This window comes from Dermacentor andersoni, chromosome 2 (assembly GCF_023375885.2).
Source record: "Dermacentor andersoni chromosome 2, qqDerAnde1_hic_scaffold, whole genome shotgun sequence".
In the NCBI taxonomy this organism is placed as follows: domain Eukaryota; kingdom Metazoa; phylum Arthropoda; class Arachnida; order Ixodida; family Ixodidae; genus Dermacentor; species Dermacentor andersoni.
In genome coordinates, this window is record NC_092815.1 from 34,685,899 (window position 1) to 34,706,611 (window position 20,713).

The window sequence follows — 20,713 nt, forward strand, 5'->3', positions numbered from 1 at the left end:
ATTTTTTGAAAAGACCGTAAACGAGGCAAGGTGGGAATCTACCTACCTACCGCAATGTACCTGGTATACAGAATATGTTTGCGAGACGGGAACCTATCTACCTACTGCAATGCACCTGATACTATAAAGAATTTGTTTTGCATTAAAAAAATGTCATAGTAATATTGACACGGGATCCAAAAAGTGGAAATGCAGCGCCTTTCAACTGCGCCGCCTGCTGTTATGTATAGTGGCCTTTCACAGATCATTCCGGTCACATGCTTGAGCGACAAGTGTCATACCAGAAGATGCAACTCATCCCAGTCCCATCGCCCCTTCCCAACAGAGGCCCAAAAACCAGACTTTATAACAAATATAGCCAATAAGCATACGGGCCTGTTTGAGCTACTATTGTAAATGTAATGCCAACGAGACGTGCAACATGGTCTTTCATGACACAAATTTGCTATATCTAAGATTTTTGTGTACAAGCATGCCCACGTGTTTTTTTTTTTTTCAGAGCAGAGCAGAGCCGTGCAACAAGCCCGGCTCTGCTCGGTGTGTTATTTCCCTGCACAACACTCCGGGCACTACAGTGCTCATGTAGTGCCTGTGTGCATGCAATGGTCGCTTTGTCACGTACACAGCATGTCTGTATTTTTACATGCTTCTCTAAAGCACAAATTAGAAGTATGGCATTTATATATACCCCACCATTCCCATGCACTGCACCAACAGGCACACAGCCAGGGCCACATCGTAGCTCTTAAACACATAATTTCACAAACTGTGCAAATGTAGTTTGCTAAAATGGACGTTAAAGCTCAGCTACAGTATTACAACATAATTTTATTAGGCGTACACTATGCACCAGTTCCACTGTACAAAACAATAAGGTCCATTAGGCACACGCTGCTTAAGTTGCGATGTGGGTCCCTTGCATGGAATTATATCGACTTCACAATACACAGAGACAAGGCACCATTGGAGGCCTGATGCGCCGCTGACCTAAGGAGCGCATTGCTGTAGTAGTTTGTACTAGCGCGAAGGCCGGACATATGCTGGAAGAATTCTTCCTTTTCCACTTGTACTGTGAAGTGCTGCATACCCAGTTCCTTGAACAGCGATGTAACCTGTGTGAAGAGCGAGATAAAGTCGCCACAGGGGAAACAATTAATTTCACTCTTTTCTTCAGGCACATTCACTAGCCTTTTTTCCATTTGCAAGGCAATGGCATGACACAAAGAGAGTTGCGTAGAGCCAAAGGAACTCACATGACAGTGCAAGTCATGTGCATTCCTCTAGCTCTGTAGTATATAGTGTTTTCAAGCGCAGTGTTCCCACAATATAAAGCTTTAGATTGTCCATAATGTTATTAGTGTTAACAGATTACCGCAGCCGTGGAAGGCAGTAGGAACACTGGCAGTGACATCTCCTAATGCTTTGTCAAACTACAATGGGTTCAAAATGCTCTTGTGTTGCAAGAATACCCTTGTCGAATAAACATCATAAAATGACTGCACATTAACGATTACAGTGAAACCTCGTTAAACCGTAGTTGGCCGGAGCTCGGAAAAAGTATGTACTGAACAGTAGTACTGCTTAACCAAAATAGCATGAGATCGCCCACTTACCTGTCAAAAACAGAACTCAGAGAGAGTGTGATGAAAGGGGAAGAAAACATGCAGTATTTATTTACTTTGCGCGACAAAAGTGGTATTTTCGTTTGATGCCGCGGCGGCCTAGCAGCGACGACAGCAGCCTCAAACTTACTGAAGCTGCGAGCCAGCTTTTCAACCAGCCCCCTCTTCTTGGCAAACAATCGCATTGCAGATTCCTCGTTGGCATTGCATATTCTCCATATGCGGGCGCGGTAGCATTGAGAAAGTCGAGGGGCACCTTTTCATTACGGCGTGCTGTTCTTATTGCGACGATTGCATTGGTGCAGCTTCTGCCACTGTTGGGCCTGAATTGCCCGTGCTGTTGCTTTCCGTGTCATCCTTATCACTGTCACTAGGCGACACTTCGGTAAAACAGAGGCAATGATGGCGAAAAGTTGAACCTCGCAGCCAACATCTCTTCGTGGTCACAGCAGCGCTACCGAGCAACTTCTTCACATCCGAAATGCCACACGCCGTAGTCAACAGTAGACCCACGTCGCGTGCCAGCGCCGACTTTGTGTCACGTTCGACAGCACGAACGATGTCTCATTTTTCATCTATGCTGAGCACCCGGGCGGCTTTTTATCCGAGCTTCAGCATGACGCGTGTCTTTGCTTGCACGATGTCACAACGCTCTCTAGGACAGCGCCAAAATGATGTTGATGTTGATGTGGCTTCACACCACATCAACCGTTGGAGGCTGTTGTTCAGATCCCCGAGGCTTGTTGTTCTGCTGGGCTGCCCGATGGAGACGACGCACCGACGTGCTTGCGCGACGAAAAGTGGAAACACTACGTGTTAACCGGCACGTACGTAATTACCTGGTACGGTTCATGCAGATACAAAACACATTATGTTCAATGGCCACTGAGTCGGGGATTTGACTTTACTACTTTTAAAACGAAACTACTGTTTAAGCGGGTACGGTTTAACGAGGTTTTACTGTACATTGCTACTGACGCTTTACACCAGAGCTTATGTAGAATATGGTAGGTCACTGTACTATTAGCTTTGTGTGCTCTCTGATTAAACTCTGTGCCCTTGAGATGTCGCTACCAGTGTCGTTTTCGGTAACCCGGTAATTATCAAATGGTAATATGTTAACGACAAGTTGAAACAATAATATATTATGTAAGGATGCTTCCGTAAGGTGTTGGGACTGCCAATCTGTCTCTGTGAGGCATTCATCACACTGACTTGAAGAAATATTAAAAATGCGGGAAACAAACAAACAAAAAGGCCTTGGTTGCAATCCGATAGCTAAAGATCTCGTAACGTTTGCGTGTCTTCCGGTAACTCTTCAATCCAAACTTCCCACAGCCTACCACATTTCAGACTTTGAAGCAAATAACTTTTACTTCCATCACCCTTCCCATATGCACCGACATCACATAAGCTGCTTCTGTCACCGTTCTCTCCATCGGCCTCGTCTATAAGTTGTTTCCACCAGCCACGGCAATGCAAGTAGTCCTTGTGTAATGACAAGGCTGGTGAGTTGGTGAAAAGCAGCACGTAGGCATGCCCTGACCGTGGGTCTTTAACCTATTGTACACCAAATGTCTGATAAACCAAATAGTACTTAGAAAAAATTTGACTTACTTGAATATTCGAACCTCAAACTTAACTGCTCAAAGAGTTATTCAATTTGCATTTGTATGTACTAGTATTCCCACAGCCCCGGTAAAAAGCGCTCGGTGCATTATGACAGAGTTATATGACGGTAGGCTTTTCCACACAAGTCTTCGTTCTCACAAAAGCCTACCAGCATGGCATGCTACCAACTTGCCAGAGCCAGTACCCTGCAAAGTTACAGTTGTGCTTTTCAAAACAGCACAGGAAAGTGACACCATGGGCGCGATCGAGAGATCGCTGTTCGGAGCATGCGTTCAGTTTCGCCGCACGCATGATTGGCCTAGGCCCTACCGACTTCGCGAGGTGGACAAAGTTAGCGCAGCATAGGCCAATCCCAAGCGGTGAAACTCAATGTGCGCTCTGAACAACGATCTCTGATTGTACTCTATGTGTTGTGTTTATAGCGAAAAAGAGAGAGCGAGAGAGAAAAAATTGAATTATGGGGTTTTACATGCTAAAACCATGATTTGATTATGAGGCAAGCCGCAGTGGGGGACTCCGGAATAATCTGGACCACCAGGGGTTCTTTAACGTGCACCTAAATCTAAGTACACGGGTGTTTTCGCTTTTCGCCTCCACTGAAATGCAGCTGCTGTGGCCGGGATTTGATTCTATGACTTTGTTCTTAGCAGCCCAACACCCGAGCCAAAGAGAGAGAGAGATTACTTCTTTAACAATGATATGACTTAAGGTTGTTACATACAATGAATAGTAGATATACAGGACTGACTCATACAAAACATATGTGGCTACCTGACTGAGCACTTTCTGGGAGCTGGCATCCTTGGCAATTTGTACGTGCAGGGAGCCAGCCAGCACGTCACCGGTGTGGTACCAGAAGTGCTCGTTGCGATATGACAAGACACCTTCAATCTTCAAGACCTGGAAAAAAAATATATATAGTCACAAATATGCGATTAAGAAGAAACCACTTCTATGCACGTTCGACAGCTAACAGTGCTTCAAGACACTGGTACCCCAGCTCTATGAGATAAAAGTGTAAATGCTGTCCCTAACAGAAGCCTCTGGAGAAAGACTTCCTCGACCAAGGTTAGAGAGAAGGGAGAAGACATGAGGGAAAGGTTAAAGAGCACTGAGGGACTGTTATGATGGGCGTGCTTCAGAATGGGTGCTTGAGCTAAACAGTAAAGCAACACGAAAGACATGTATGAAAGGAGGACCTAAAACACGTAGGCACTGTCTCCTCGAAAAACATAGAGTGAATACACAAAGCAAAACACCAATTGGCTGGCTGATAAAAAAGAAAGTATATAATAAACTTCACCAATGATCACGATACTCCCTAATGCGAATTTTGGTGCAGCTGATTAGGTGTTTAGAATTTGCAATATAGCGTGGCAAAGAATTTGATTCTGAACGTCTGGTTTCTCTCGGCGGTAGGGCTGAGTCTCTGCTCGGGCAGCTCGTTTAAAGGCAGCAGCAGACAAGCACTTCCACCAGTTGCATCGCTCATTGTTCATAAAGAAAGCGTGAACACACAAAGCACATTCTCTAACGGCGATGGTGCATGTGAAGTAGCACATATGCAGTGGGCCCGAAGTCGACACCAATGCTTTGTTTCCCTATATACGGCGGACGCGCTCGCCGCAAGCCTGGTTGCCGCCGTGAAGCACGTCTCGTGTGACACTCTACTTTCCTCCTCATCCTTTTACTATACTCTCCTCCTCCACTTTCCTCCTCATGCTTCCACTGCACCCTCTTCTGCCGCTTTCCTCCTCGCTCTCACCGTCTTTCATCCCACGCAGGGCTCCGCATACACTCTTTCATCCTTCACTATGCTTGTTTACTTGGTAATGCTGAGGGACATCAATACAGAATTTAACACAATAATTTCTAGAGGGAACTCTGGTGCTAGTGTTTATGGGAGCTGCAGTCGGGGTGGTTCAGCCAGCATGGGAATCATGGGAAGTACATGGATTTGCCTAAACTTCGTCCTTCTGGCTTCAAACGGCTTCGTAACTTTGTAAACTCATAATTTTCAATAAAGTACTGTGTAATAAATGATTAAAGAAACATTATTAAAACTGCCCGATGGCATGATTTGACAGCAATTAACTGTTACCACCAGGCTAAAGAAGGAGATGACCCCCGCTGCCCCTTTGCACCCGCTTGTTCACGTAACCTTCAAACTAGGTGCGCGGGAAGATGGCGTGCATCAAGCCACCATCCTTGGTTCATCTTTGTATGCTTTCCCTCGAATCCACAGCACATGGCGCACAGGACATGACAGGATCTTGTACTTGGATTTTATACGAAATCCCACGGCGACGGTGGAAATTTGCCTGAGTAACAGGATCCTGTTGCAATGAAAAGTTGCCAAAAATGCAATGGGAATACATGAGCGCATGTCACCGCGCACCAGCAGGGTAAGCTCAAGTGCGAGTTGAGGCATATTTACATTCGTCATGACAAAGCAGTTTTGCAGCATGTGCACTAGCATGGGCGCACAGACATTTGGCCCTATATACACTCTCCTGTTTCCTGATCTTCACCTCCCTAATGTGAGCTAACCTGGCCACAAAATAATTTCTCGATATCATGCTCATGCGAAGCGCTGGTGGCACACTTACTTGCACTAGAAAAATTCGTTAATATGTCAAATTCTGGAGTTTCAGTTGCCAAAACCTTGATATGATCATGAGGTACGCCATAGTAGGGGAGTCTGGATTAATTTTGACAATGCAGGTTTAATGTGTACCCAATGCACGACACACGGACGTTTTTGCATTTGGCCCCTATTGAAATGTGGCCTGCTAACGCTAGACTTCATCACACCTCCGCAGCTGGTTGCAGGAGCTCGAGACTGTGGCTTTCTTCTCACTCTTTTGACATACCCTCCTGCTCCAGTTTTCGCCTCTTGGTTACACTGCGCCCTCATCCTCTGCTTTCCTCCTCGTGTCTTTCATCCCCTGCTGCACTCTACGCTTGCTTTCATCTGTTGCGGTGCTCGTTCGCTCGGTTACACCAACGCTGACACTTGCCGTAGGAACAGGCGCCGAAGAGCTGTGCTCTAAACCTTGCCTGTACCCAGATCCCTCCTTACTGAAAAAGCGCAGTGCTTTGCCACACAGCTGTGTCACAATAACTTTTGTTTGCAGCAGTGGCTGGGTTTCAAGATATAAGATGCAATACAACTTAACCACAAAGGTTGTTTCCGAAGAAGGTGCAGCGGCGGACAAAGACAGTGCAGAAGACCGGGCTGGATTCCAGTGGATGTTTTGCGACAGCCTTCTTGAAGCCTCTTCCCACATAAAAATCTTTTCTTTGTTTTCTTGCAAAACATGTTTCAAGTCATCTCTCAGGCAGGTAAGTACGTATTTCTGGCATTCGGGTAAGCCGTAGTACTGCTTAGCACATACTTTCTTTGTGTCCCCATCAAGTACAGTTTAACAAAGTTCCACTGTAATGCACAATATAGTTTGCTGCTTTTTTCAACAAGAACAGTAAGAGTGCTATATAGGAAATCCTGGTATCATATTTTTTAGAAATGAAAAGCATGAATAATGAGCTTTAAACATATATGTACTTTTAATTAATTTTTAGGAATATTTAATGGTAGTTAGGGGTTAAATTCACTAGAATCTACATTTGTACAATGGCCTTAGCACTCGTGCCAATGCTGTTTCACGCAAACAACACATTGACTGAAGCCACTGGCATTTGTACTACATTGCCTAATGCTACAATGCACCCAAGTCAGTGCTAGACTGCACAATGAATGAATGCACACTTTACATGCTCACTTTCATTTGAAACACCCTTTTAACTGTGAGCTATTGCGACCTGAGGAGTACTGTCTAAGAACAAGCAGTTTATACTGAAGACTACATACAACAAAACAATGGTGACTGCTTCTTACTTTGCTTAGCACGGATGGCAGCTTCTTGCCTTCAAGCTGACAGGGTGTCCTCAGCACTAAGATCATGGAGGAATGCTTGAGAAGAGGCAGCACGCTGACAAAGATGAGCACGGCGATAAACACAGAACACAAGGGGTCCGCCACGAGCAGTCCAAACTGGTCAATAAGAAGAGATGATACTATCACACCAACACTGCCTAAAGTGTCAGCTAGAATGTGGAGGAAAACGCCTGCAAACAGAGAAATACGAACATAAGATATGGTGATTGATGACTCGGTGCAACGTTTACGGGCTCTAAAAACCTGCATATATCCTGAATGGGCATGAGTACCCGCAATGTTGCACTGGCAGAGATAGCAAAGGGCCAGCACTGGTCTGCCAAATAACTGCCAATTTGGACCACTTCTTATAGTGACACTAAAGGCAAATATTAAGTACAAGTGGACTGTTAAAATAGCATTCCAGAAATCTTGCAGTGCTTGTTTCATGCCAGGAAAAGACTTAGTTTAAGAGAAAATTTAATCTGAAGGGTCCGCATACCTTTAGAGCAATTCAAGTCCCCTCCCCCGAGTGGGAAGTCGTAACATTGCATATGCCTTCACTGCCCTTTACTGCCATCGGTAAGTAAAACGGTGCCTGAGAGATGGCGCTTTGGTTTCTTGCACAAAACGCAAAAGCAAGGCCAGAAACCGAGCCAAGACTGGGCTGACAGGGCTGAAAGTGCGAAAGAGGAAGGGAAAGCACATGCCAAACCATAAACGCTATGTACGATGTTCAGTGTCATGGGCCTCATTCTCTGCTACTTGCAGTTTGTGTAAGTTTCATGAGCCAGCAAAACCAGTGCAGCACTACGTGATAACAAACCGCTGAGATGTGAAAGTGCATGTGGCACAGGGTTGAGTGAAAACAAAACCTGTTGACTGGCCGCATCACTGTCAAAGGTAATGTCAATTTTTTCTAGGATCGAATAGAAGTAGGCAAGTAGCATTTTCTTTTATTTTATAATGCAATGGAATGATATTTTGTTATGAGTCATTGAATAATAGTGACAGAATTATAATGAGGAGTCGCTACATCATCAGGCTAGTACCTAAATGTCCCAGTGGAATCTCAAATCGTGTCCTGCATTTACGTCAATTTATCAATTTCTAAAGCTCTGTTCTGGATAATATTGATGCCTTAGATGTTCTCAAGCATTAAAGGGACCTTGAAACGATTTTGACGATTTTGTACAAACGTACTGAGTCGTCAGAGTAGGTCCTTCTGATCATTAATTGATGCATCTAAGTGCTCTGCGTAGAGCGCGTAATTTATTATAGGGTTTTAAAAATGTACATCGTTGCCGATCGCAGCACACTGCTCGGCAGAATTTTCACTCACCCCAACCCATATGACGTAAATCACCCAATTGACGTCAGTAGGGTGAGCTATCCGATGGGCTGCCCAGGGCACGTCATCGATAATTTTTCCACCTTTATGGTGAACAAATGATGTTCATAATAGTTGGAATTTTAGTTAATTTGTTTCTATAAAAAGAAAGTAACAGAAAGAGAGTGCACAAGAACAATTTCTCACTACAGTTAAGCACTTCTGGCGCACAGCAAGCATCATCTGCTTGTGTTACAACATGCTCCATTTTGACGAGAGCTCCGTGGTCAGAGTCTGTCTCAGTTTTTTCGCGAGCACCATGATTCGACTTTGTTGCATTGTGGGCTGCAAACGTAGCGACTGGCAATATGTCAAGCTGCTACATTGCGTCCCTCTGCAAGGCAGCAGACAAGCAGACTGGCTGCAGCGCATCGGACTGCTGCTATCCAATCGGCACCAGGATTTGCGCGTTTGTGGCAGTCACTTTACACCGGAGGATTACTACCTGAATAGCATTTCGTGAATCTAGTATTTGAGTAAGCACAAGCGCAAGGGGACAGGGCCTGGCCGTTTGACCGTGCTGTTTAACGGGATGAGCAGAAGCGCAAATGTGAATGGTCTGCACAGTGCAGCCACCTGGTGGCACAGAGCTCAACCATACACAGTAGCAGTAACAAAATGTATTCTTCTTTGCTGCTGGTGTAAATTTTTCGCAGGAGTGTAATCATCAACACATTGTTTTTGTAAATGTTTAAAATGTTTTACACTTGGTTAGAGCAATATTAGCGTTTTGTTTGGCTTGTTAAGCTCGGCACCAACAAGTCGATGGACCGTGCAGACTGATCAGGCTGTTCACATACACCCAGCCACAAAAGTTTAATGACCATGAGATCTCAGAAAACATTTAATTCTAAGGCAGTCTGTCTGTAGCAGTAGCTAGTAAAACTGTATACGATAATGTTGTTACCATATTATAGTCGAGGCCTGAAATGCGAATACCAGGCTATGTTGTAAGGTTGCAGAGGTATTCAGCTTTTTCTCAGACTTCATGGTCCGTAGTATTTTGTGGCCGGGTGTACATCTACGCTAAAGTTCCTTCATCAGCTGGAGTTTATGCCTCCAGCCATCTGTCGAAACGCCCAGCTTGCCTGTGGTTACCGGAATACCAGACACGTTCGGCGCTGCGACAGAATGCTCGCAACGCACACTGCTTTGATAGCTCTCGCTTGGGGTTGACTGCCAAGCAGCTGGTGGAGAGTTCGGAGAGGCTTTGCGTGTCACTGCTAGAGAACCAGAAGTCGATGACACGATGTGCCATCATGACACAGAGCCAGTGAAGGCGGAGCTTAACCCCGATCACTCGACGAACAAGTTGAGGAGAAAATGCATGACTATGGAGGAGGGTAACTTGTAATCATGCGTAACTCTCTTAATATGAGACGCTTTACACAAATTGTGGTCCGAATGATTAACTTTAGCTGTACCCTATGTGTCTACAAAATTCGTCCGAGCTGCTTTAGGGGCCCTTTAATCTACCACTTTGACTTGACTTAATATTTGCCTTCACTGTCCCTTTAAGTCATGACACATTGCCAAACCACGAAATGAGTTTTAATGAGAAATTTGAAGCATGTGCAAAATTGTGAAGAAATAGAGACAGTAAATGTGATACCCACACATCTTTATAGGCAACCTAGTGCAATAATGTTGCAAAGATTTTTCGTTTTCATCATCGCTTCTCTATTTTTGACATCTCTGCATATACATAGTATACACTCGACCACAAAGCTTTGGAGCACAGAAGGTATGAAAAAGTGTCATATCCTCGCAGCTTCAGCATTCATGCTGAATTTGATTGGCGCAATGTGAGTTTCGCTTGATGAAGCACACAGTGTGCCTTTTCATCTTGGTATGTATGCATTAGCTGTGCTGAAATAATATGCTATTTTTTTGCAGAGTCAGTGCTCCAAAATCTTCTGTAGATAGTAGTACTTCCAGCTCTTTAAAAGTTTCCTTTGTATGGTAGTACTTATATACAACAATGTCATCTTCTTTACGTGTTGTACAGGTTGTTTACTAAATTCTAGAAAAGTATGCCTCAAGTTTGACTGTGTCATCAAATTAACCTTCCAGCAACTAACACTAGTACTGGCAGGACATGTGGCACTTTACAAAGGCAGCACTAAAAAAAGAGAAATAAACACATCTACAGCAGTGGCTCTGAATCACGTATTATGGTACTGAAAGGTCTAGTCATCATTTGTATGTATAACATTCAAGCACTACACTATGCTCCTGAACACTGCATCTGAACAAGCAAGCTCAAAGGAATAATTTTTCCTAAATGGCTCTCAAGATAAAAAAAAAATTGCAGTGATTTGCACAATGACAATTGTAAATTGAGGCCAGCTTCAAATAAACGCTTTCGATTCAACCACCACCAATCATGAATGTGCCTTCCACCACCATTGAATACTTTCGCCACCTCATGAAACACATGCCCAACTAATTATACAGCTTGCTTCTTTGAAGTTCCACATGAATCCTCCATCTGTGCAGTATCAATGTCGAGCAACATCACTGTCTAAGAACTTGTGCCTGTTGCTAGGAGATTTAAGCAGTATAAGTGTAGCAATAAGTATCTGCATTTCAAACTTAGTCTCAGTCAACGCAAAGATGAAATGAACAAAGTGGTGCAGCTTACCTTGCAAATTTGTATTGGCACCCATATGACTATGTCCATGACTCTGAGCATGACTATGGCTGTGGCTAGCACCATGGCTGTGTGAGTGAGTATGACGAAAGGCAATGATTCCTATGAGGTTCACAATGAGACCAGCAATGGAAACAGTCTGAAAAAAAGTAAGGGTAAGGGGAGGGGTACTCTTAATAACAGTATACATCTACTACTAAAACACAGGGAATGTACAGACATACTCAATTAAATCTAAGTTCTAACTTATATATAGAACAATTTCTAAATGCGGAGAGGCTGCAACAAGAATACATAAAACACACAGCTACAGTGAGGCGGAGTAGATTTTAATGAAGAGAAAGGAGGAGAGGTCGGCCTGGAGAGCGTGTCTCTAGCCTGCTACTCCTCACTGGGGAAAGGGGAAATACAGGGAAAGGTAGGTGGCGGGTCATTATGCTATGGTACAATGAGACACTATATACTCGTTGTCCAATATGCGGATGCGCACCGTAGATGCAATACACGCAAGAGTAATCTTGTCCATGCAAAAAGTAATCTTAATTGTCACAAAAAGTTATTGCGCAAACACATTTCGCACTGACTGCACATCTCACAGGTTCTAGAGGCGATCGCCTAAACCAGTCTCACTTAGAAAGTTCAAAAGTGATTTTATGGCACATTGGGCACAGTCAACACTCCTCCACGCATCCAAAAGCTTTTCTTTCTAAAATGGGCGGGAGCCCAAGCAGTCAACAGTAGACTTGAGTGTTCTTTGTTCGGCCGCATATTGAGGGCACATGCAAAGTACGTGAGCTGTCTCAGGAGTGTGACAGAGGCTACAGTCAGGGTCCTGTGCTTGTCCAATCTTGTGAAGGTATCGGTGGGTGTATGCCACACCCAGCCATTGTTGAGCCCAACATTCGTTTTCAAGGAATTCAAGAAGCATATTTATTTTCAAGGAGTTTTAAAAGCGTTTGAATCTATTTTTCCAGATTCAAGGGTTTCAAAGGATTTCAAGGAGGTGTACGAGCCCTGCAGCTACATCGAATGAATATAGTACCCGCACACACTGTATTAAACTCCTTACACTGCCAAACACTTCTGTAAGTTGGCTTCCCTGCACTGATAACTATTTACTACGCCAATAACAGAGGCAAAAGCAAAGAAACTTCTTCTTTCTATAACGATGTGCACTGAGCCCAAATTTCCAGCACTGCAGTAGAGCAACAAGCCATGCCATGTCAACAGCCCCTAAAACAAAGGTTCTATTCATCGACCAGAGTGCAAGTGTTCATACTCACTGGCCCATTGATACACAAGATGGCATCACAATTCTCATGTAACATTCAATCCGCAATTCCCCTGAAAATGCAACTTCTACCCAAAAGGGAGAAAAGGCGTTAGATTAACTCATTACTGATGCTACTAGGTGCACTGTCTCACAGTGTAGCACTCTCCACCAAGGAAAGGCAGCACGTTTTCAGGAGCTTTCAGATCAATTTTCATGTGAGGACATGAACTGAAATTGGGCTTCTACATTTCTGAGCTTTCTTCAGATGAGTCTATGCTTCAAAAGTTAGGAAATCATGCAGATGCAATGTATATGTTGAAATCTATGTGAAGCGATGCTTTAGTGAAACCATTAATTAAATACTATATATTTAAATGCAATAAGCAAAATTCTATTTATTTTCATTGTATGCACTAATGTGTAATCTCACGCAATGTCTAAGTTTGTATACTGCACAGGTCACAACTTTATTATCATGCAAAGTTTGCGTTTACTCACTACACCATTCACAAGCTATGCTAAAATGCAAACACCAATTCAGGGGGTTGCACACTTTGATGTCGACACAGCGATGTCACGAAGTTGAAGGCAATATATAATGCTTGCTGAGGAAAGAATGGTGATGAGTGGTGTATGTAAGGAGAAGTATGACACGTAGATAAATGCATTTAAAGGGGCCGTGAAAAAAAAAAGGCAAACGAATCGTGTTGGATACGAGGCGCGATGAACTTCAATGCAGCTTCAACACGTACAGCCATCACCCTAACTAGTACGTGCGACCTGTACAACCACATTAACAGGAAGCATTCCACGATGGTTTGTGGCCCATTACTACATCAGCCAGAAGCAAATTTTCGTCACAGCCACACCATGCACACTGCCTTGGTCATTAGGCCTAATTGGTGTGCAATTGACGCTGCTTTGTCAGGTGTCGGCAACTACAATTGTAGTTTGGTGTCGAATTGGTGCAGATATACTTGCAACAGCCATGCGACACTTGGAAAGCCGGCAAACTGACACACAAATGAAAGCGAGGGCACAACATGGCAACAACGTTGTTCACAGCCACCATATTTGTGACACCCCATACGGCAGCATCGCATTCCAGACACCGTTCATAGACGCACATCGGTCCCTGTTGGCTGCTTCGTGCAACCCGTCAAAAGACTAGCTTTTTATTTACATGGTGGGTGCGTAAGTGTCATGTGACAAGACTGCTGACCGCCCGGCTGCATTCATTCATATGCGTGGACGGTGGAGTGGTGAAGAAAGGGCGAGAGGGCATCGCGAAAGCTTCCTGTGACCCTCTCAATGTTAAAATATTTGACAGGTGGCAAATCACGCAGAACCTGACAATTAAAAGGCCCCTGCTCTCTGGCGCCGACTGTGGCCAACCTGCACAGTACCAACGATAGCTACATGCAAAGCGATGATTGAGTAAGGTGATGTGCGGTCTGCGCTTTCGTCTGTCGTGAAGATTGCCTTATGATAACCCACCTGCCATAAAGAATGCAAAGCCCTTCTGTATTTTGAAGGACAAGCGGAAAGAAAAACTTTCTATGTAACAAAAGATTGCCATAATACACAGATTCACTGTTGAACTAAAAGCCTGACTGGTATTCAGTACATTACATTACATCACTACTTCTTTAGTTTCAGAGGTAAAAAAAAAAAAAAACATCACTTCATTTTATTCAATTGACATTCTAGTATTGATAAAAAAATATTTCCGAGACCTTTATACTAGAACTGAGCTGTAATCAGTGCTGGTATACTAATTTACATTTATGTACCAAAATTACTGATAGCTTGCTACATTCTTTTTATGTAATGCTAGGAGATCATTATGTTTTTTTGCCCAAAGTCTGTCAGCATTATAGTTCGTGATAAATTTTTCTGATGTTCAATATTTGGCTTTTTTTTTCTTGATTAGATTCAATATTCGACTTGAAATCTACTATTCGGTATTCGCAAACCCCCTAATGATTAGTTAGAAAAGTGTTTCAGGGCCCCTTTAATGATTCTGTACCCCTTGCATTACAGTGGCCCATACCAAGCGGTCCAAGAACGGGGTGGTCCAAATAAGAAAATTAGGAAGGTCAAAGAAGCTATTTATTATCATGCACTACTATATTATTAGACATGCAGGCTACAGAGACAGATACCTATGAGCCTACATCATACATACAAATCTTATGTCATGATTTATGGTTTCATTGCTCAGAGCAGAGATGTGCTTACTGGCACTACTTTATCGGTCCCATATACACAACCTACGTGGGATGATACACCAGCTACACGCAAAACCCATGGGAAGAAGCCAAGCAAGGTTTGCTTTAAAAAGTATGAAACATTTCCAAAGAAGCATGCTAAAATTTGTGAAACAGGTGCCCAGAGTAACATTAACATAGGTTAATATAGTCGATAGAACAACATACCAGGAGACGTTCAGTCTTGATTTGTGGAGGGTCAAAAAGCCTTGTTATGGCTTCGCTGAACACCATAAAAGCAATGACAACAAGAAACAGGCCATTCATAAAACCTGACAGGACCTCCACACGGCCGTACCTGGAAGCATAAAATTAAATCAATGTAAGTCAGTTTCAGCCAAACGGTATAAAATGACTGCCAAGTCCAGAGCATAGAAATAAATGGAGATATTGATACAGGCCTTTCTATTTGTTTAGTGAATAAAAGATTGCTTATCAGGTCAGAAAATAAAAGCAAGAAGCAAAAAAAGAATTACATTCATACAAATACAGAGGCCACAAAGAAACTTATGCAAAAGTGAATTTCAGTGCATAAAGATATATATCATGATAACACACGTAAGACAGTGAAGACAATCACCAAATTACTTTACATTAATAAAGTAAATTCTCGACACCCTATTTTCATTAATTTTGTGGCAATAGGTCAATTCTAATTAGCATGGAAAATGAAGGTCTAATAAATTTTTAAAAATTGAATTCGAAGCTTGATGGCAACGCATGTGGTGGGAAAATATATGCTGCACAACGACATCAAGAGTAGCATTGACTGAAAGAGTAGAAAATTTAATGACGTATAGGCTCCCATACGGGAGCTTTGGTAACAAAAAAACCAGGGATACAGACAGAGTGTTTAAGTATGCTTCAGCATGTTTCTTTCATTTCTGTACAATGCGTGCATCATGCTCTGGACGTGCAGGGATTCCAGATACAGGCATGATGAACGCTCTTTCCCATCATCCACAAAAAATTGGCCCGACAGACAATCAACTGGCATGATCGAGTTCCGAATTTTCCAGTATTAGGACTCTGACAGGACTAACAAAGTTTATCTAATTATCTGCCGAACTGAATTAAACAAGAAGTAGAAAAAAATGGCAAAACACCCCTAGCTTATTTTTGCAGTACTATATTGCCCGATTTTAAATCACCTTTAACTCGAACACATGCTTACTTTTTACAAGCTCAAATAAATAAAACTGATGCAAGTTATGTAAGAAATTACGCTAGAGCTCCTAAGCAAAGCAGAAATATAACGTACATTCGTTTTTTTTTTTTTTTTTTTTTTTTTTTAGCGAAAGAAATCTAGCATGTCTCTGATTCTGGAAATAAGAAAAATAGAAAGCAAGCAAACCTTAACTTCACAAAATGGAAATTTATTTACCCTTAATCATCACGACTCTCAGAAAGCACTCTATTGCTGTCATCAACTACATGTCATCCTTGATGCCGTACATTGCGCACTTGATAATCAGCATTTATCAAACGACTCCGCAACAATTGTAGTAAATGGGATGGTAACCCGAGCCTAGACTAACCCTTTGCCAATTTGCCCTCTAATGTATGCAATTCACGGGAACGCCAAAAACATGGGATGCAAATTGTTGCCACCAGCTTAGCATGTAAAATAAATTATCTTTTGAATTAGTTTTTGCAATCAGACTGAAAGCAGCATGTCATTACAATCATATGGTTTCTCACAATACTATGTAGAGGGAAATCTGGCGCTGCTGCACTTTCATATGCATGGGAATGTCGGGATGTGGTGGCTTCGGATTGGCATCATTCTCGGAGAGCCAGTACACTTTGAAGACGTGTCTGGCTAGCACTTTCCATATGCCACAATAGTTCATTTTGTACTAAAACAGCATAGAAAAAGCTGTTCTAACTTTATTGTTACACAAAAATTTGTTTAATTTAATCAGAGGGACTTGTGCTTGGATGTACAATTAATATGAAACTTAAACAAGTATTGGCTGGCTGGAAATGTTGGAGGACACACGACAAGGTCCACACTTGCATTGCAACAGTTTGTTGTCTGCTCTTGCTTCTCTTTGCTTGATTATACATTAAAGGAGAGTAAACTGCATTGAAAGATTTAATATGGGAGAATGAAAACCTTCTATGAAGATCTTATTTGAAGAACGCATTATCTGTGCATCCATATCTACGTTTTAGACGAAGCCTTGCTCAACACCAGCCAACACAAGCCTCGCACACCCATGTATCGTCATTCCCACGATGGCACAGCAGCAGTTAGGAAACTCTCACAGACTGCGGTGCCAGATTTCTCTCCAAGTAATATTGTGAGAAACTCTACGACCGTCGTGATGCTACACAAGAACTTGCTTTGTGAGGGCAATGGCGATGAAGCTGGCTAGGCTGGCCCTGACTGCAGGCTGTTGTAAATACTGCGAACACGGGCTTTGTTTTGCATGCCGCTGCACTACACAGACAATTTTGGGAACAATTTTTTTAGAGAAGATAGTGCTCATTGGAATCCATTAAGTACTGTAATCATTCATTGATATCGCTCTCGCTGAAAAATTTTCCTAGGGTGGGCCAAAAATAGCCGTTTTCAGGGGAAGACAATGTGTGTTTGATGTGCTTTAAGCACTGCCAAGACAGAAGTGACCACCACTGGGGTCTGGGGTCAGGCATGCATGTGCTGACCAGTAAAGTTTGAATTATTTGGCAAAAGCCAATTTGGGGATCAAGATAACGAAATTTCAGGCCCATAGAAATGTATATAGGAGTGTTGGCCTGGACTTAGCCAGGACGAAGTTTAAACAAAAGATTGAATTAAACGGATACAAATTAACGAAAGCCTACTGTTGTATGAATTCATCCTTTGTTCATTACACATAATTGGCTCAAGATGAGCAAATTTTATAATTACACAAACTGCTGCTGTTAATATAAATGATTAACTACCCCCAGAGCATCACCACTTTATGCTGTACATAACAAGCAAATGCTTTTGCCAAGAAAATGTGTCAATTCATGACGGTCTACACTCGCATAGGAAAGTACCTGAACTACTATCCTGCAAAAACTCACATTAACTTTAGCACTTCCATTTGATGTGCATCTAAATCTGAAAAGTGAACTTGTTGCATGACTGAACTCCTTTTATGATTGAACTGAATGGCCCCTGTACAGCATGTATAATTTCTATCCTTGACATGTCTGCATTGTGAAATTAAAGTCTCCCAAGTCTGACATTTTGATATTGATAAGCTATTGATAGTGCATTTTGAAGTGTTATAAATATTTGAAGTGCATGCTGGCAAGAATACGCGCTGTCTGACCTCAAGTTTCCTGTGGTTCAAGGGTAGTTGAGTTAAAAACTAATCGAAATTAGCGAGAACCAACAGCTAGGACACCGATAAGCAATGCGGCCAAAGTTTCATTACCACGCAGGCGGGCACAGCTGAGCGTGAGTGAGCAGATCATAGTAGGTTTCCTCCGGAAGTATGTACATAATTCTTATTGAAATTTGAAATGCAGATTTTTGCTTAGTTTAGCCTGTTTAGTAAACTGCATCAATAAATATACAGTGACAATAGGAAGGACCACACTGATCCAAACACCCTTCTAGATTGATGTCAGTATCAACCAACAGCAGTCATCTAAGGGAATCTTGCACCCAACGATATAGTATGCAAGCTGCTGGCAGCTTCAGAATGGGTGAAGAGAAGGCCTCGTTTGAAAGGAAAGTGTTTTAGAAAAAGATGACTTTGTGCTCTGCTTGTGAGCTCCACACACTGCACACGAATACAAAATTTGGCTGAGAGGTTTACAGCTGTGTATGATATCCGTGGACTGGGTCTCTTCACTAAAGCCAAGGGGTGGTTCAGGACCCTTTAAAAGTAAATGTTGTACCTGCTGCGGTTTTTGTCAGCTTCTTTCTCTGCATTGCGTTATGTCCACACTGTTTTAAGGTGTTTACTGGCACGCTATTTCTTAGGTTTTGCATTTTCACTATTATCTAGCATCATTCAGTGCTGCCTATGGGGCCTTCAAGCGTCCACAAGTTTTCTGTGTAAAGTTTTTCCATTGGGAGACCCCACCTAATGACTTAAAGACAAAGTTGTTTTTAAAGCTTCTCACCCAAATGGGAATGTTCGTGTGGCGCTGCGTCTTGCCAGCAAGGCAGCTGCAAGGCCCATAACCAGTGCAGAACAGTCAAAGAGCATGTGGAACCCGTCCGAGATGAGCCCGAGGGAGTTTGTCCACATGCCATACAACAGCTCCACACCCGTGAACATCTGGCATGAAACATGGGGGTGCACAAGGGGTAATCAAGAAGAACAGAAACACGCATGCATGCAAAACAAGTGTAAACAGGTCAGGTAACTGCTAATTACGAGACCAGAAATAATTGGGCAGGGAAGTGTGTTACAGATTCAATTTGTGGATTCCAAGTTATCATAACTCCACCGCATGCTCTTTGATCTGGAACTTTGGCTCAAAGAATAAAAAGAGAAGTTTAACTCTGCCCAATCTTAATTTCCATGAGTAAATTATACTGCAATTGTAAGGAAACATGTGTAACATGTGCCCCCTTATCTATGATGATTGCAAGAAAAAGGTGAAGTTACTAGATTGATGCAGAGGAAGTAGAATATCCGCCTTGAGTCCGACTCCTTCATGATCTGCATCAATCCAGACCGGAGCACAGATAGCATGGAGTAGCCTGGCCCCATGTGAAATGCATCCCCATTGAAATGGTAGAGGGGGTCACCATCACTGGAGTAGCCTACCAAGGTACCCTTGGTGCCCTTCAGGTCGGGTGAACTCAGAATCAGTGTGGCTGTTAGGAAAGAAAGAATGGCAAAAAGCTAATTAACAGTTGCAGAGCAGTTGAAAGAAGTAGACGCCAGTCAAGGTGAGAGATTACAAAGGTTTGAAACATATCATGCTAAGCAAACATATATGTCAGTACAACAGCTATTTCAATGAACTGAACAGTTGGATTTCCTAGGTCATATGGGAAGTAACTAAAACAATGACACTTTTATTAAAAGCAACCTTTTTACTTCTTTCTGGTTGGCATGAGGAGCGAACTGCTATGCCTGGTAGGTACTATTTGAGAATGGTCCTGAGCCTATGAGAGAGTGCCCTGTGCAACCCATTTCCTCATTTGTGAGTGTTGGTTATGTGCTACATCTTCTGCTCTCCTAGCAAGGCCATTGCATCATTGCGAGTTTCTAAAGCTGCTTGTTACTTGTTTCTTTACTTCGCACCTTAACCGCCATGCTAGATCAGTGGCTATAGCGTTGCACTGCTGAGCTTTGAGGCCGTGGGTCCAATCCTGGCTGCAGCAGCTGCATTTTGATGGGGGCAAAGAGCAAGAATGCCTGCGCACTTAGATTTAGGTGCATGTTAAAGAACCCCAGATGGTCAAAATTAATCCAGAGACTACCACTATGAGGTGCCTCATAATCAAACCATTTTGGGCATTAAAATCTCAGAACTTAATTACTTAATTTTTCCTTTGCAGCTAATGCATAAAGCTAATCTTGTTCTTGCACATTCAGTCCCCTTCAGAATGCAGCTACTGCCACCATGAATTGTACCCATAATCTCATGCTCACAGCAAAACAGTCTAGCCACTGACTCAGCCGAGTGGGTATGAGGCGTACTAAATACCAGCCACTGTGGCATGAATGCAAAGTTAGATTCCACTCGCTGAGAAACTATAAACCTCTCACAGCTAACTGCAGATTTCAGTTCACTGTCTCGTGAGTCCCCCAGTCAAGCATAATAAATTTCACAGCGACACCTGAAAGTGCCAAATCTGTAACAATTACCGTAATGTTGATTCTATGGCACAATTAGGCAAAGGACACCTCGAAACTTTGGCTAGTCTTGCGATTTATGCCACATAGATACGAGATCACTCGAAATCAGCCTCAATTCAAAAGGTACCT

The 20,713-nt window shown here is 42.8% G+C and overlaps 1 protein-coding gene across 1 annotated transcript in view; it reads right to left on the minus strand.

The window, feature by feature from the left end:
• Positions 1-808: 808 nt before the first annotated feature.
• Positions 809-20,713, minus strand: part of LOC126542474 (proton-coupled zinc antiporter SLC30A5-like) — a 44,846-nt gene continuing 24,941 nt past the window's right edge. The window contains exons 10-16 of the mRNA XM_050189558.3: positions 19,382-19,593; positions 18,891-19,048; positions 14,946-15,075; positions 11,226-11,373; positions 7,153-7,382; positions 4,026-4,154; positions 809-1,112 (exon numbers count right to left, since the gene is read on the minus strand). Of these exons, the coding sequence (XP_050045515.1) occupies positions 927-1,112; positions 4,026-4,154; positions 7,153-7,382; positions 11,226-11,373; positions 14,946-15,075; positions 18,891-19,048; positions 19,382-19,593 (1,193 nt within the window). The 3' untranslated portion in view covers positions 809-926. The remainder of the gene's footprint in view (positions 1,113-4,025; positions 4,155-7,152; positions 7,383-11,225; positions 11,374-14,945; positions 15,076-18,890; positions 19,049-19,381; positions 19,594-20,713) is intronic.